Below are 14,507 nucleotides of genomic sequence, written 5' to 3' on the forward strand. Positions count from 1 at the left end.
TCAATGCCCAGTATATTCAGTGGAGTAGGTTCTTGATCGGTAGCCACTTTCTAAAGTTCTTTTTAAATGCACATGACTAACCTGGGGTTGATTTCTTTGGAACAGAGGAGGCTGAGGGGAGAGTTAGTTGAGGTGTATAAAATTGAGGGGCATAGATAGAGTGGATAGGAGGGACCCATTTCCCCTAGCAGAGAGGTCAATAACCAGAGGGCATAGATTTAAAGTAATTAGAAGAAGGATTAGAGGGGAGTTGAGGAGATGAGGGTGGTGGGGGTCTGGAACTCTCTGCCTGAAAGGGTGGTAGAGGCAGAAACCCTCATTGCATTTAAAAAGTACCTGGATATGCACTTGAAGTGTCGTACCCTACAGGGCTACGGACCAAGAGCTGGAATGTGGGATTAGGCTGGATCGCTCTTTTTCTGCAGGCACGGACACGATAGGCCAAACTTTTTTCTGTGCAGTAAATTTCTATGATTCTACCTCCCTTTTACCAGTGTGTACCCAACCCTGCGCCAGTGTTTTTCTCTCAATGAATTATATACAAGTATTCATGTTTTCAAAATGCTTACTTCCGTTTTTTAGCATTTGAAAATTGCTAATGCACGTGCTGATCTAGTTTAACAGTAGTTTGGGAAGTGTAATGCGTTATCGTTTGTAGGAGAAATGCACTGTGTCGTGCAGCTCTGTATGTGTCTTCAGCCGTCATAACACCAGATTTATTTAAAGAAAACACACAACGCTGTTCATCGCTGCTCGTGTGCACATTGAGGAAGAAGGGAGGGAAAAATGAGTGTTTAGTAGTCTAGAGAGACCCTTTGTGTGCAGCTGGTTACAGAGCACCATTGGAAGGAGTATAGGAGTGTGTTGCCTAGTATGGTGGAGTTAACTGCGACTTGATGAAGCAGATTGTTGTGCATATAATTTACTATGCGGAATCGATAACCTGCTTACTGGCACGCCAGTATTTTTTCCAAGTCTTTTTTGCCCCTTGTAGCGCAATCAAAGTGAAATCAGAGACTTCGATCCTTGCTGCAGCTTATTCCCACTGCAGCACTGTTATGTCACATAATATACAAGCCCCTTCCAAGCTCATTGCTCTGACAAAGTGGGATTTCTGCAGTCCTTCATTAAGTGAATCAGCAAAAAAAAAATTAAGTTCTCTTTTGGAACTTGATTGCTATAAGCTATTCCAGGAATGCTTTGGAGTATAAGGCTCTTTATTGTGCGAGTGTGTTAACTGTTGCTGCTTGTTTTTGTTTCCCATTTGAGTAGGAAGGAAGTAGGCGAGAAATGGCAAGTTCTAAAATACATCTTTTGAAGGAGAACTGAAGAACATAACTTTACTTACTAATCTATTTTCTTGGTGGGAGCTTAATCCCAGCTTCACATACAACACAAATAAAAATAATGACTTGTGGGTGCACAACCCAATTATCCTTTCCCCACAAAGCTTCAACATAATGTACACTATAAAAATTTAATCTACATTTATTTCGGCCAGAACTGAAGTAATACAAACTGATCTCTTCAAATGGAATTATTCTCCTGTGCAATGTTCCCTCTAAATTTTTTTTGTGCGCGGTTCCTTTACATTTGCTCAGCGGCCGCACATGCGCAGTATCTTCCTGTGGCAACAGCTTGTGAGCGGCCTGCGCGGGACTTCCCGATTGATGTGCAGCCGCGCATCTTAGGGGGAACATTGCTCCTGTGTATTTTAGAGACCGCTGTTTTTAAGGAAAATGTACACACACACATCATGATGAAATTCAGTTTTATTTTAGGTCTACCTCCTAGTGCTGTGAACCTGTACCCAGACGAACAAGTGACTTGTTCCTAGAACTCACCGATGACTCGTATTTTCTTCCCATGCTTCCCATTCCTTGTAGAAAATAATCTCGGCTCTGTTTCCTTTGATGAATCACTTGCATGAACCCAGATCCTACAAATAGAGACTTGTCTCTATAGAATAACTTATCACATGTCAGAAACTGATAATGAATTACTTTTGAACTATAGCCACTATTATGTACAGCCAAATTCCACAAACAGCAGTGAGGTTGATGACCATTTAATCAGTTTTTTGGTGGTGATGTTTGAGGGAGCAACTTTGAGTCGTATCATGGTATCTCTACTGAGCGCCTGAACTAGTAGATGTGGCCTTGGTTTACTGTCTCATCCAAAGCACAACACTCCCTCGCGTCTACACTGTAGTGTTTGCTTATATTATGTGGTCATGCTTTGGGAGTGGTGCTTAAATCCACAACTTCTGATTCAGAGGTGAGGGCCCTACCAACTGAGCCAAGCTGATACTGTGTAATTAGCTGTGTCACAGTACTGATGTTACTGTTAATTTGCGCAAGCTTTTTTTTTTACAAACAATTGCTTACAAATATTTAATGTCCAGGAGATTGAATATTAATCGGTTTGACAATTGGATATTATCACAAGCCCCAACTGCCATGATTACTATGATAAAGCCTTCTGTCTAGAGTGTTTGTATAAATAAGGATCAGATATTCAGCTTGTTTCTGGAGGATCATAAAATACTTTCTATATTTAACTAGTCTTGGTTATGACTGGTTCCTTGTGACAAAACAACATTCCCTGGCTCTGAAATCTGACTACTGAATGCATTCTACATTGTGGCTCTTAGAGTAAACAACACCAGCTTCCCTGTTTTTGTTGACATAAAAAGTCATGAAATTTGCAGACTGTGAATTAACATTCCTATTTTTTTGATGATGTAGTTGAAGTTTAGAAGATGAGGGATAAATGGATCTGCCTCCATAGCAAAGTTAGCTGGTGGCCCTCAGTTGCTCAATAATGAAACTCTGCGTTTTGTTTACGTAGGAGTTACCGATACCAATCTGTTAATAAAATAACGTAGCATTTAAAAGTAACATTTTTTTAATTGAAGAGAGGGAAAACAAAAATCAAGTTCCCTTACTTAAATTCTCCTGTGTGCCTATTATTCCCAGTCCAAAAGCAAAAGTCAGCGCTCGCCAACCTCTTGCGATGCGTTTGTATGGCAGCAGCTGGGGTTTTCTCTTCAGAATTTTTTTTGCCTTGCTTCTTTTCTGTGACTGGTTAAGACCAGAATCTGATGGTGTCGTTTGTTAGTACATTGGAACAAAGCAGCTGTAAGCCTGTCTACTGCTTCTGTGCTGTAACGTACCAAGAGTCATAGCATCGTACAGCACAGAAGGAGACCATTCGGCCCATCGTGCCCATGCTGGCTCGTTGAATGCTGTCCCATTAGTCCCACTCAAATCTCTCCACAACACTTGGGAGTGTTGTGTTCTGAAGATGATGTTGAGTTAAGGCTGTAAAACTCGTAGTGGCGGACAGTGTGGGTCTTCTGGTTACATTTTAATAATCCATCCACACCCTATTGTGCACTATAAAGTAAATGTGTATTCCAGTGCAATGCTTATAAAGTGCTCATGTTCTTGACCTATATGTTTATTCAGACAAAAAGTATGCTGTAGTTTTAACCATGTTCTCTGTGTCATGTTAGGCTTTTACAATTTATGCAAGGACGTGTCTACACAATTCAGTCCCCAGCTTCCAAGAGCGTTAAGCGACTTAAACATTCACAAACAATATTTACTATGGAAAATCACCTTTGGACTTTGTATATGGACATGGGCATGCATCATGAACCAGTTTATTTGTCGGTAAAAGGGACTTTATTGATGAGGCAATGATTCACAGTGGCGCACTGCTCCTCTGCATGTGCATACTTGGCAGAAATGAAGTAGTTTTGCCTTGTTTTGCCTTTGTAGAGGTTCCTTTGATTCAGCCATAAGGAATTTTAAAAAACACTGACTACAGCCAGAATCTTGTCCCAGGCTTAATTCAATACAATATTGCAAGTTTTGTCAATTATCTGCAAAGCTTGAGAAATCAGCTAATACTTTTGAACAAACACAGACTTTGTGATTTGTTCTGTTACCTATATGACAACTGTGTGTTTTCTGAATATGGTCATTATTGAAATCCAGTAACTGTGTTCAGAGATACTTATGGGGCTGGCTGCTTGAATCTTAGAATCATGGAACTTCTAAGAAATATAGTTCAGACTCCTGCACTGGAAACACAAGAAAAGAAACACTCTGCGTATTCTGTTCTTTTCTTTTCCATGTTCCTTTCTTTCTCTTTCTTTCCTTTAACTCAGTTCCTTTTCTTTCTCTTTTTCTTTCTTTACCTTTCCCTCCTTGGTAAGTATATGCAGTGCATCATTCTTGGTCAGTTGAGAGCACCTGTTACCTGTCATGCACAATGCTGTTCTACGTACGTTCTTTTAGTATGTTCTGCATGTTCAAGCTAGTGTACGAAAGAATCCCACTTAGAGTATGGGGCGGGATAGCAGGACTTCCATTTTACTCTATTTGTAAGGTGTATATTCTAAGTGCAGTAAAACTAACTTGGTATGAATGCAGCCCAAATCACAGATAACTGGAGCCCTCTGCTTCACTGAAGCACTCTGCAGACAATCATCTATCATCTATCTATATATATAAAGGAATCGATCTGTCTGTCTGTCCTTCTGTCCGTCCTCACGTGTGCGTCTGTCCGGCTATGCGCTCGAAAGTTATACGGCGTACCTACGCGCGCGCTACCTCCGAAGAAACCTTACGCTTCCGGGATGCTTGTAAGCGTATTTACTTTTCGGTCGGACGAAAATTGTTCGCGCCTTATGCAAAAAACCTTCAAAATTAAACTCATTATCTGCTACTTAGCATTGATTGATTGACTGACGTCAAGGTTCGACCAATCCTGTGCCGTCACGATTGACCAATCCTACAGTACGGTCCCCTGATGGTTGGCCAATCGGTGTGTGTGTGTGGGGGCGGGACTAATCGTTTTCATCTCGGGGATGTGGCAGCCATTGTTTCACTGCCATTACTTCAGCTTCCAGCTCAAACTACTTTGATCATCCAGCTTTGAAAAAGTTAGTATCTCTTATAAAACGTTTTTGGTAAATCTTATATTATTTTTTAAAGTACTTTCACTTTCATCTTTCAAGGTATTAAAAGGTAGAAATGTTGCCCGGCAGCAGATTCACACAGGGAGAGAGAGACAGGGCCTGAAAGCCCTTTGATTATCCAGCTTTGAAAAAGTTAGTTTCTCTTTTAAAAATAACACAAGATTTACCAAAAACCTTTTATAAGTACTTTCACTTTCATCTTTCAAGGTATTAAAAGGTAGAAATGTTGCCCGGCAGCAGATTCACAAAGGGACACAGACAGGGCCCCAAAGCCTGGGACTCCATTTAAACCGCCCGGCAGCAGATTCACAGAGGGACACAGACAGGGCCCAAAAGCCTGGGACTCGATTTAAAATGCTGCCCGGCACCATATTCACAGAGGGAAACAGAGAGGCCCCAAAGCCTGGCACTCGATTTAAACCGCCCGGCCCAAAACAGCCCTAGCAAAGCCGGGCTCCCCCCAGCTAGTCTATCTATATATATAAACGGATCGTTCTTTCTGTCTGTCTGTCTGTCTATCTGTCTGTCCTTCTGTCTGTCCTCGGGTGTGCGTCTGTCTGGCTATGCGCTCGAAAGTTATACAGCGTACCTACGCGCGCGTTACCTCCGAAGAAAGCTTACGCTTCCGGGACGCTCGTAAGCGTATTTACTTTTCGGTCGGACGAAAATTGTTCGCGCCTTATGCAAAAAACCTTCAAAATTAAACTCATTATCTGCTAGCATTGATTGACTGATGTCAAGGTTCGACCAATCCTGTGCCGTCACGATTGACCAATCCTACAGTACGGTCCCCTGATGGTTGGCCAATTGGTGTGTGTGTGGGCAGGACTAATCGTTTTCATCTCAGGGATGTGGCAGCCATTGTTTCACTGCCATTACTTCAGCTTCCAGCTCAAACTACTTTGATCATCCAGCTTTGAAAAAGTTAGTATCTCTTTTAAAAATAACATAAGATTCACCAAAAACATTTTATAAGTACTTTCACTTTCATCTTTCAAGGTATTAAAAGGTAGAAATGTTGCCCGGCAGCAGATTCACAAAGGGACAGAGAGACAGGGCCCAAAAGCCTGGCACTCGATTTAAAATGTTGCCCGGCAGCAGATTCACAGAGGGACAGACAGACAGGGCCCAAAAGCCTGGCACTCGATTTAAAATGTTGCCCGGCAGCAGATTCACAGAGGGACACAGAGAGGCCCCAAAACCTGGGACTCGATTTAAACCGCCCGGCCCAAATCAGCCCTGGCAAAGCCGGGCTCCCCCCAGCTAGTATACCATAAAGTAAAACGGTTTGGCATGTTTTTCAAGGACTTAACACAAGAGCTTGAGAGGATATAAAACATTCCAATATATCTTGCCCAAAGTGGAATGTACTTTTTTTTCTGAAATCAATTCTTGATCATTGACCCAAAAAACTTAACATTGATTTTACTACAATTGTTAATCCCTGTAGATGTCATCACAAATTATTTAAGTGGAACATTCTGGTTGCTGCTTGCTTGTGTTTTAAAAAAAAAAAAAAAAAGGCCCACAAAAATTATGAAATCGTTTCCATTAATAATAGTTATATATTATTAAAATGCCATGGCCTGATTTTATGGTTGTTGATTTCATTTTGGGGGTTCACATGACGACAGGTTTTAACTTAAACTTTGCACTTGCGGCTCATCATAGCTTCTGAAACTTTCCACATTTTGTTTCGTGACTAATCTGATATTTAATTTAATTTTTTTTCTGAATATGTATTGCAAAAGATAAGGATTGTTTTTCTCTTGGACGACTCCCTAGTGATCAACTCAAACAACATTGGCATAGGATTGAAAGCACTTCAGCTGCCTATGTGCTCAGTTCTCATTGTATAATTTTAATATATATTTACTTTGCAAGCAGAGTATAATCCAAACTATTTTTCTCATTTCTCTTTGCATCTGCACACTTTCTTCTGAAAAACATGGATATCGTGATTTAACAACAGGAGCCAGCCCAAGGTAGGTTGTAAACTGTGTTTCTTTTGTGTTTGGCGCTGGTGGAGATAGGGGAGAGATGTAGGTTTACAGTATTGTAAACCATATTTTTAAAAATTCATTTATCGTGCAAAGCCGGCATTCATTGCCCATCCCGAGTTTCCCTCGACAAGGTGGTGGTGGGCCGCCTTATACTAATGAAGGATGGGTGGGAGGATTCAGGAAAGAGTAAAGCAAATGGTTAACATGCAGGTACAGCAAGCAATTAGGAAAGCAAATGGTGTGTTGGCCTTTATTACAAGAGGATTTGAGTGTAAGAGTAAAGACATCTTACTGCAATTATATAGGGCCCTGGTGAGACCACATCTGGAGCATTGTGTACAGTTTTGGTCTCCTTACCTAAGGAAGGATATACTTGCCATAGAGGGAGTGCAACGAAGGTTCACCAGACTGGTTCCTGGGATGGGGGGATTGTCCTATGAGGAGAGATTGGGTAGACTAGGCCTATATTCTCTAGAGTTTAGAAGAATGAGAGGTGATATTGAAACATACAAAATTCTTACAGGGAGGATGTTTCCCCTGGCTGGGGAGTCTAGAATCAGGGGTCACAGTCTCCGAATAAGGGGTCGGCCATTTAGGACTGAGATGAGGAGAAATTTCTTCACTCAGAGGGCGGCGAATCTTTGGAATTCTCTACCCCAGAGGGCTATGGAGGCTCAGTCGTTGAGTATATTCAAGACAGGGATCGATAGATTTTTGAATATTGAGAATCAAGGGATATGGGGATAGTGCAGGAAAGTGGAGTTGAGGTAGAAGATCAGCCAGACTTTATTGAATGGCGGCGCAGACTTGAGGGGCCGAATGGCCTAATCTTGCTCCTATTTCTTATGTTCTTATTCTGCGGTGAGTGGCTCACCTCCTGACTCCTCAAATCCTCTCCACCACCTACGTGGCATAAGTGAGGAGTGTTATAGAATACTCTCCTCTTTCTGGGATGGATGCAGCTGAAACAACACTCCCGAAGCTGAACGTCATCCAGGACAAAGCCGTCAGCCCATCCACCACCTTAAATGTCCACTCCTTCCATCGCCGGCATACTGTGACGGCAGTGTATACCAACTACAGGATACACTGCAACAAGTCACCAAGACTTTGGCAACACCACCCAAACCCTCCACCACCTAGAAGGACAAGGGCAGCAGGTGCATGGGAACACAATCGTCTCCAAGTCCCCCACCATCCTGATTTGAATATACATCATCATTCCTGCATTGTGGCTGGGTTAAACTCCTGAAGCTCTCTACCGAACAGCATTGTGGGAGTGCCTTCACCACTGCGGTTCAAAAAGGTGACCAACCACCACCACCTCCGGGCAACTAGGAACAGGCAGTAAATGCCAGTGACGCCCATATCCCGAAGAATGAGGAAATTGCTGAATATATTGGCATTGAAGTGCTAGGTCTGGTATACCATAACTTTAAACCTATATCCCAACTGAGTGCAGTATTAGGGGAATTATGTGAGACGTAAAGTGCAGAATAATGGATTGTTGATAGAGGGTTAAGTTGCATGTTGTTTCAAGCCAATATGGCTAGTGTACTTTGAGAACAGGTCAAGGCTTGAGTGGTTTAATGTTGAATGCCTGCATTCAAATATTAAATTACCACCTTGTGTTTGTTAGTTCCTTGCGTTTGTTAGCTTTTGTAAAGCAAATAGTTATCTGCAGGTTTTCTGATCTCACTTGAGATTGTAAGTATACATCATGCAATGCAAGAGCGAAAATGTAATGTCAATTTTACAATGGAGGTCTGAAGGTTTATTAATTTATATGGCAGGATAGATGGTGTTAGAGCCCATAAGGTTTCTGCGATAAACTTTATGTTCTAGTCATACTAGAAGTGCTTGATGAAATTAAATTTTATTTACATTTAAACTGCTTATTTCTTCATAATCTGATATCAGATGTTTTGGCCAGGCATCTGGCCTTGGCACACTGGAGAGCCTTAATGTTTGAGTACTCTCTGGTGGCAGTGAATAGAACAACATAGATTTTACTCTGCATGTCCGACATACTTTATACTGAACTAACCTTATATTTTATAACTGGAAAAGACTCCTCTCGATAAAATGATCAGATACTTGGGGATAAAAAGCAGCAAAATGGCCGATTGGCCTAAAATCTGCCAAATCTATTAATGTTGTCATATTCTTACAATTTTGGCTAATTTGTTGTGGCGTGGTTGTATTTTGAGATGATAAAATTGTGAATCCTGGAAATCTGAAATAAAAACCAAAAAATGCCAGATATGTTCAGCAGGACAGTCGAATTGGCTTATGAGAGAGGTTAATGTTTCCGGTTGGACCCTTCATTCGTACTGGAATGAAAGTTATAATGATGGCTTCCAACTGAAATGCATTCTGTTTGTTTCAAAAAGTATTTTTAAGTTGGCTTAATTTGCAGTTTTTTAAAACTTCTATATGCATCATTTCTAATTTAACGTTACAAAAGTCTTGATACATATTTTTGCTACAGATTGCTGTTGGAAAGGGACATTTATTGATGGTGAGTTCTTGACTTTTTTATATAGGTTTTTGCATACGATCACTGTTTCTGGTCAATGGATGAGTCCATTAAGGAGAAATATGCAGGTATGTTGCGTTAAAAATTCCATTCTACAAGTGTACGGTGAGAGCCTCCTTTTCGTGTCTCCGAGAGAGCAGCTTTTGCTTGCGGGACTAAAATTCTGCCCTTTTATTATCCTTTCACCCCTGTCCTTTGTTTAGGTCCCTCTGCCTGCCACACCATTTGAGAAGGTGGGCCAGTGACCACAGAGGACTTTTAAGCTGGTTGCTGGGAGGTGTGGAGTCATAATATGAGTTGACTTGCCCTCTAGATTGCGTCAGCTTCGCTCTTCATCCTCTTCCTCCTTAACCTCCTTATGTCTACTTGGTTCAGGGCAGGAACTTGCTGTACCGGTTCTCACTTAACAATTTGCATGTTTGTGGAACAGCAAGGTAAAATGCTAGAGTATTGTACCATCAGATGTGCTGTCCTCTTGGTTATGTCATAGCCCTGCACCGTGACTCTTCATCCACTTTGAAATTATTCATAAGTGACAACCTTTGCTACTCTAAATTACAATATATGTGTCCGGGCTAGACGTTAAGCTGAGACTACAGCGATATTATTTTGAATGTGGTAGAGTTGTGTGCCATTTTTGGTCTTTGATGCTGGCTACCTGTTATGCTGTGTCAAGGCCTTGTTATACTGAGCAAGCTCTATTTTGGATACTTAGGTCACTTTTCTGGCTCTTGGTGATCGATGACTCATCCTTAGGGACTCAGATTCTAGCTCAAATTGCCAGTGAGAAATGTGTTCGTGTGTAGTTTGTTCTCGAGTTCAAAAATACTGATCTAATTTTTCTGTTACTGTTTTAAAGATACTGACTTGTGCTGCAGTACAGTTCTAAAGGTGCTGACAGCTCTCTGGTACTTCACCTAAATGGTCATTCTTTGCACGTGAACCTGGGCAGTGAGTGGGGAGGGGGACATTACAGCGGAGCCTAATCCTGGCAACAACCAACATCCACCTATGTGCATTCACCAGTGGCAGTCACTTTATAACTATTAGGTGCCGGAACCTAGCTTGAGAAATTGACTAAAAGAAAAGCAAAATACTGCGGATGCTGGAAATCTGAAATAAGAACAAAAAATGCTGAAAACACTCATTAGATCGGGCTGTATCTTTGGAGAGAGAACCAGAATTAACAGCCTGGATATTAACGGGGTGGGTTGTGTAGGCGACAGGGTGGAATTTTGGACAGGAAACCCGGAAGTCCGTGTTTCTGCACATGCTGTGGAGTTTTGACTCCGCAGTGTGCGTCTTTTGCACTCGACAGGTTCCCTGCCCAGTAGTCAGCCTGATTGACAGGCTTGACTGCCAGTTGGGTGGGGAGGACCCTGGAGCAGGCCACAGGAGCTGGTAGGTCCGATCCACGAATTCGAGGGAGGGTCCGATCCTGGGATGGGGGGTCCAATCCCCGACCCCGGTGGCGGGGGGGGCGGTGGTGTGTCAGCACTCCTGCTCCTCGTGGCCCACAAGCAGTGCTGTAAAGACACTTACCTTCTCCCTGAAGCTGTCCTCCCCTCCCTTCAGTTGCCGGGTTTCCCAAGGCCTGGGAACCCTGGGCGGCCACTGTTAAACCTGCAAAGCAGTCCTGCCATATCCAGTCGCGAATGGTGGTGGACCGTTAAACAACTAACGGGAGAAGGAGGCTCCTTGAATATCCCAGCTCAAGGAGCAAGGTGGAATAAACGAGCGCCTCATGACTCTTCGGCTCACCCTAGCCCGGAACCAGTGCGCTATGGTCATCAGTGCGTACGCAACACTGGAAGCCACAAACGAGACCAAAGAGTAATTCTACTCCAGCCTCGAACAATCCTTGTCCCGAGTCCCAACGGGCGACAAGCTGATCCTCCTTGGTGACTTTAATGCCAGAGTTGGAAAGGACACAGACCTCTGGGGAAGTGTGATCGGCAGAGAGGGGGTAGGGAAAGCCAACTCCAACGGTACCCTCCTCCTGACAAAATGCTTAGAACATGGCCTTGTCATAACCAACACCTTGTTCCGTCAGAGAGACAAGTACAAGGCTTCATGGCAACACCCTCGCTCCAAGCACTGGCATCTGCTGGACTAGTCATCGTCCAAGCGAGAGACTGCAAAGACATCCGCATCACCCATGCCATGACAGGAGCTGACGACTGCTGGACAGACCACCGCCTAATCCGCTCTGTCATCTCCATCAATGTAGCCCCAAAACAGCGGCGGCAACAGAAACAATGCCGCAGGAAAATCAACGCTGGAGCACTCAAAGACCCTGCTAAGAAAGTCCTATTCAGCCTGCGCCTCACAACCAACCTGACCACTCCCAGTGATTCATAGACACAGAGTGTCCACAGCGCCTGGTCTGCACTCAAGGCCTCCATAATCAGCACCTGTGAAGAGACGCTCGGTCACTCGACCAGGAAACACCAAGACTGGTTTGACGAGAATGACCAGGAGATCCAGGAGCTAATAAGCCGCAAGCGCAAGGCATTCCTGATCTGGAAACAGCGACATGACTCGAGAGCAAGAAAGCAGCTCTACAGATGCCTGATGGCTAAGGTCCAACAAAAAACTCACGACCTAAAGTACAGATGGTGGGTGGAGAAAGCACAGGAGATCCAGCAGCTAGCCAACAACCACGACGCGCGTGGATTCTTTAACGCAGTCAAGACCACCTACGGCCCAAGCACCCAAGGTCCTACTCCACTGCGGGCCAAGAACGGAGCAGTACTCATCAAGGACAGAGAGGCTGTCAGTGCCCGCTGGAAGGAGCATTTCGAAGACCTCCTTAACTGAGACTCTGTCTTCGACACGAGTGTCCTCAACTCCATCCCGCAGCATGCTACCCGCCACCACCTCACCACAGCACGGTGGCATAGTGGTTAGCACTGTTGCCTCACAGCGCCAGGGACCCGGGTTCGAATCCGGCCTCGGGCGACTGTCTGTGTGGAGTTTGCACATTCTCCCCGTGTTTGCGTGGGTTTCCTCCGGGTGCTCCGGTTTCCTCCCACAGTCCAAAGATGTGCGGGTTAGGTTGATTGGCTATGATAAATTGACCCTTAGTGTTAGGGGGGATTAAATACGTGGGGTTACGAGGATAGAGTGGGATATGTGTTGGTGTAGGGGTTACGGGGATCGGGTGGGATATGTGTCGGTGCAGGCTCGATGGGCCGAAATGGCCTCTATCTGCACTGTGGGGTTTCTGTGATTCTGTGAACCCCAGCCCGGCATGACGTTGAAAAGGCCATCCGACAACTGAAGAACAACAAGGCCTCAGGAGCAGATGGAATCCCCGCCAAGGCACTAAAGCATGGCGGGGAAGCACTATTGGCGCGAATACATGAACTCATTCCTCTTATTTGGAAGGAGCAGAGGATCCAGGGGATCTCAGACGCTGTAATTGTGACCATCTTCAAGAAAGGTGATAAGTCCGATTGTGGTAATTACAGAGGAGTTTCCCTGCTGTCTGCCACAGGGAAAGTCAACGCAAGAATCCTCCTCAATCGCCTTCTCCCAGTGGCTGAAGAGCTCCTCCCTGAGGCGCAACGTGGATTCCGCCCACTAAGGGGCACAATGGACATGATCTTCACCGCGCGTCAAATACAAGAGAAATGCAGGGAACAGCACCAACCACTGTACACGGCCTTTTTTGACCTCACAATGGCCTTCGACACTGTCAACCGTGAGGGATTATGGAGTGTCCTTCTCCAATTTGGCTGCCCCAAAAAGTTTGCCACTATCCTCCGCCTGCTTCACGATGGCATGCAAGCTGTGATCCTGACCAACGGATCCACCACAGACCCAATTCACGTACAGACTGGGGTCAAGCAAGGCTGTATCATCGCACCAATGCCCTTCTCGATCTTCCTTGCTGCAATGCTCCATCTCATCCTCGGTAAGTTAATCTACAGAACAAACGGGAAATTGTTCAACCTCCGTTGCCTCCAGTTCAGATCCAAGGTCGTCCCATCCTCTGTTATCGAATTACAGTACGCAGACGACACTTGCGTCTGCGCACACTCAGTGGTCGAACTTCAATCCATTGTCAACACCTTCACCGAAGCGTACGAGAGCATGGGCCTTACACTAAACATCCGTAAGACAAAGGTCTTCTACCAACCTGCCCCCGCCACACAGTACTGCCCCCCGATTATCAAAATCCACGACGAGGCCTTGGACAACGTGGACCACTTTCCATACCTTGGGAGCCTACTGTCAACAAGGGCAGACGTCGATGATGAAATCCAACACCGCCTTCAGTGTGCCAGTGCAGCCTTCAGTCGCCTGAGGAAGAGAGTGTTTGAAGACCAGGACCTCAAACCCAGCATCAAGCTCATGGTCTACAGAGCAGTAGTGATTCCCACTCTCCTGTATGTTTCAGAGACATGGACCATGTACAACAGGCACCTGTAAGCACTGGAGAGGTACCACCAACACTGCCTCCGCATGATCCTGCAAATCCATTGGCAGGATAGGCGCACCAATGTCCGTGTTCTCATTCAGGCCAACATCCCCAGCATCGAACCTTTGACCTTGCTCGATCAGCTCCGATGGACGGGCCACATTGTCCACATGCCTGATACGAGACTCCCAAACAAGCGCTCTACTCGGAGCTCCGACACGGCAGGAGAGCCCCAGGTGGGCAGAGGAAATGCTTCAAGGACACCCTCAAAGCCTCCTTGAAAAAGTGCAACATCCCCACCGACACCTGGAAATCAATGGCCCAAGACCGCTCAAAGTGGAGGAGAAGCATCCGGGAAGGCGCCGAACACCTCGAGTCTCTTCACCGGGAGCAAGCGGAAGCCAAGCGCAAACAGCGGAAGGAGTGCACGTCAACCCAAGCACCCCACCCACCCGCCCCTTCAACCACTGTCTGCCCCACCTGTGACAGAGACTGTAGGTCCCGCATTGGACTCGTCAGTCACCTGAGAACTCCTTTTTAGCGTGGAAG

General features: G+C 44.8%; 1 protein-coding gene across 2 annotated transcripts in view; it reads left to right on the plus strand.

The window, feature by feature from the left end:
• LOC147120909 (kinesin-like protein KIF13B) overlaps nt 1-14,507 on the plus strand; it is a 210,350-nt gene that overhangs the window by 91,400 nt on the left and 104,443 nt on the right. For both annotated transcript variants that reach the window (XM_085979428.1, XM_085979421.1), the window contains exons 3-4: nt 6,963-6,975; nt 9,540-9,600. In XM_085979428.1, coding sequence (XP_085835554.1) covers nt 6,963-6,975; nt 9,540-9,600 — 74 coding nt within the window. The remainder of the gene's footprint in view (nt 1-6,962; nt 6,976-9,539; nt 9,601-14,507) is intronic.

This window comes from Somniosus microcephalus, chromosome 3 (genome assembly GCF_052327205.1).
Source record: "Somniosus microcephalus isolate GS21.2 chromosome 3, FLI_Smic_1.0, whole genome shotgun sequence".
Taxonomy (NCBI): Eukaryota; Metazoa; Chordata; class Chondrichthyes; order Squaliformes; family Somniosidae; genus Somniosus; species Somniosus microcephalus.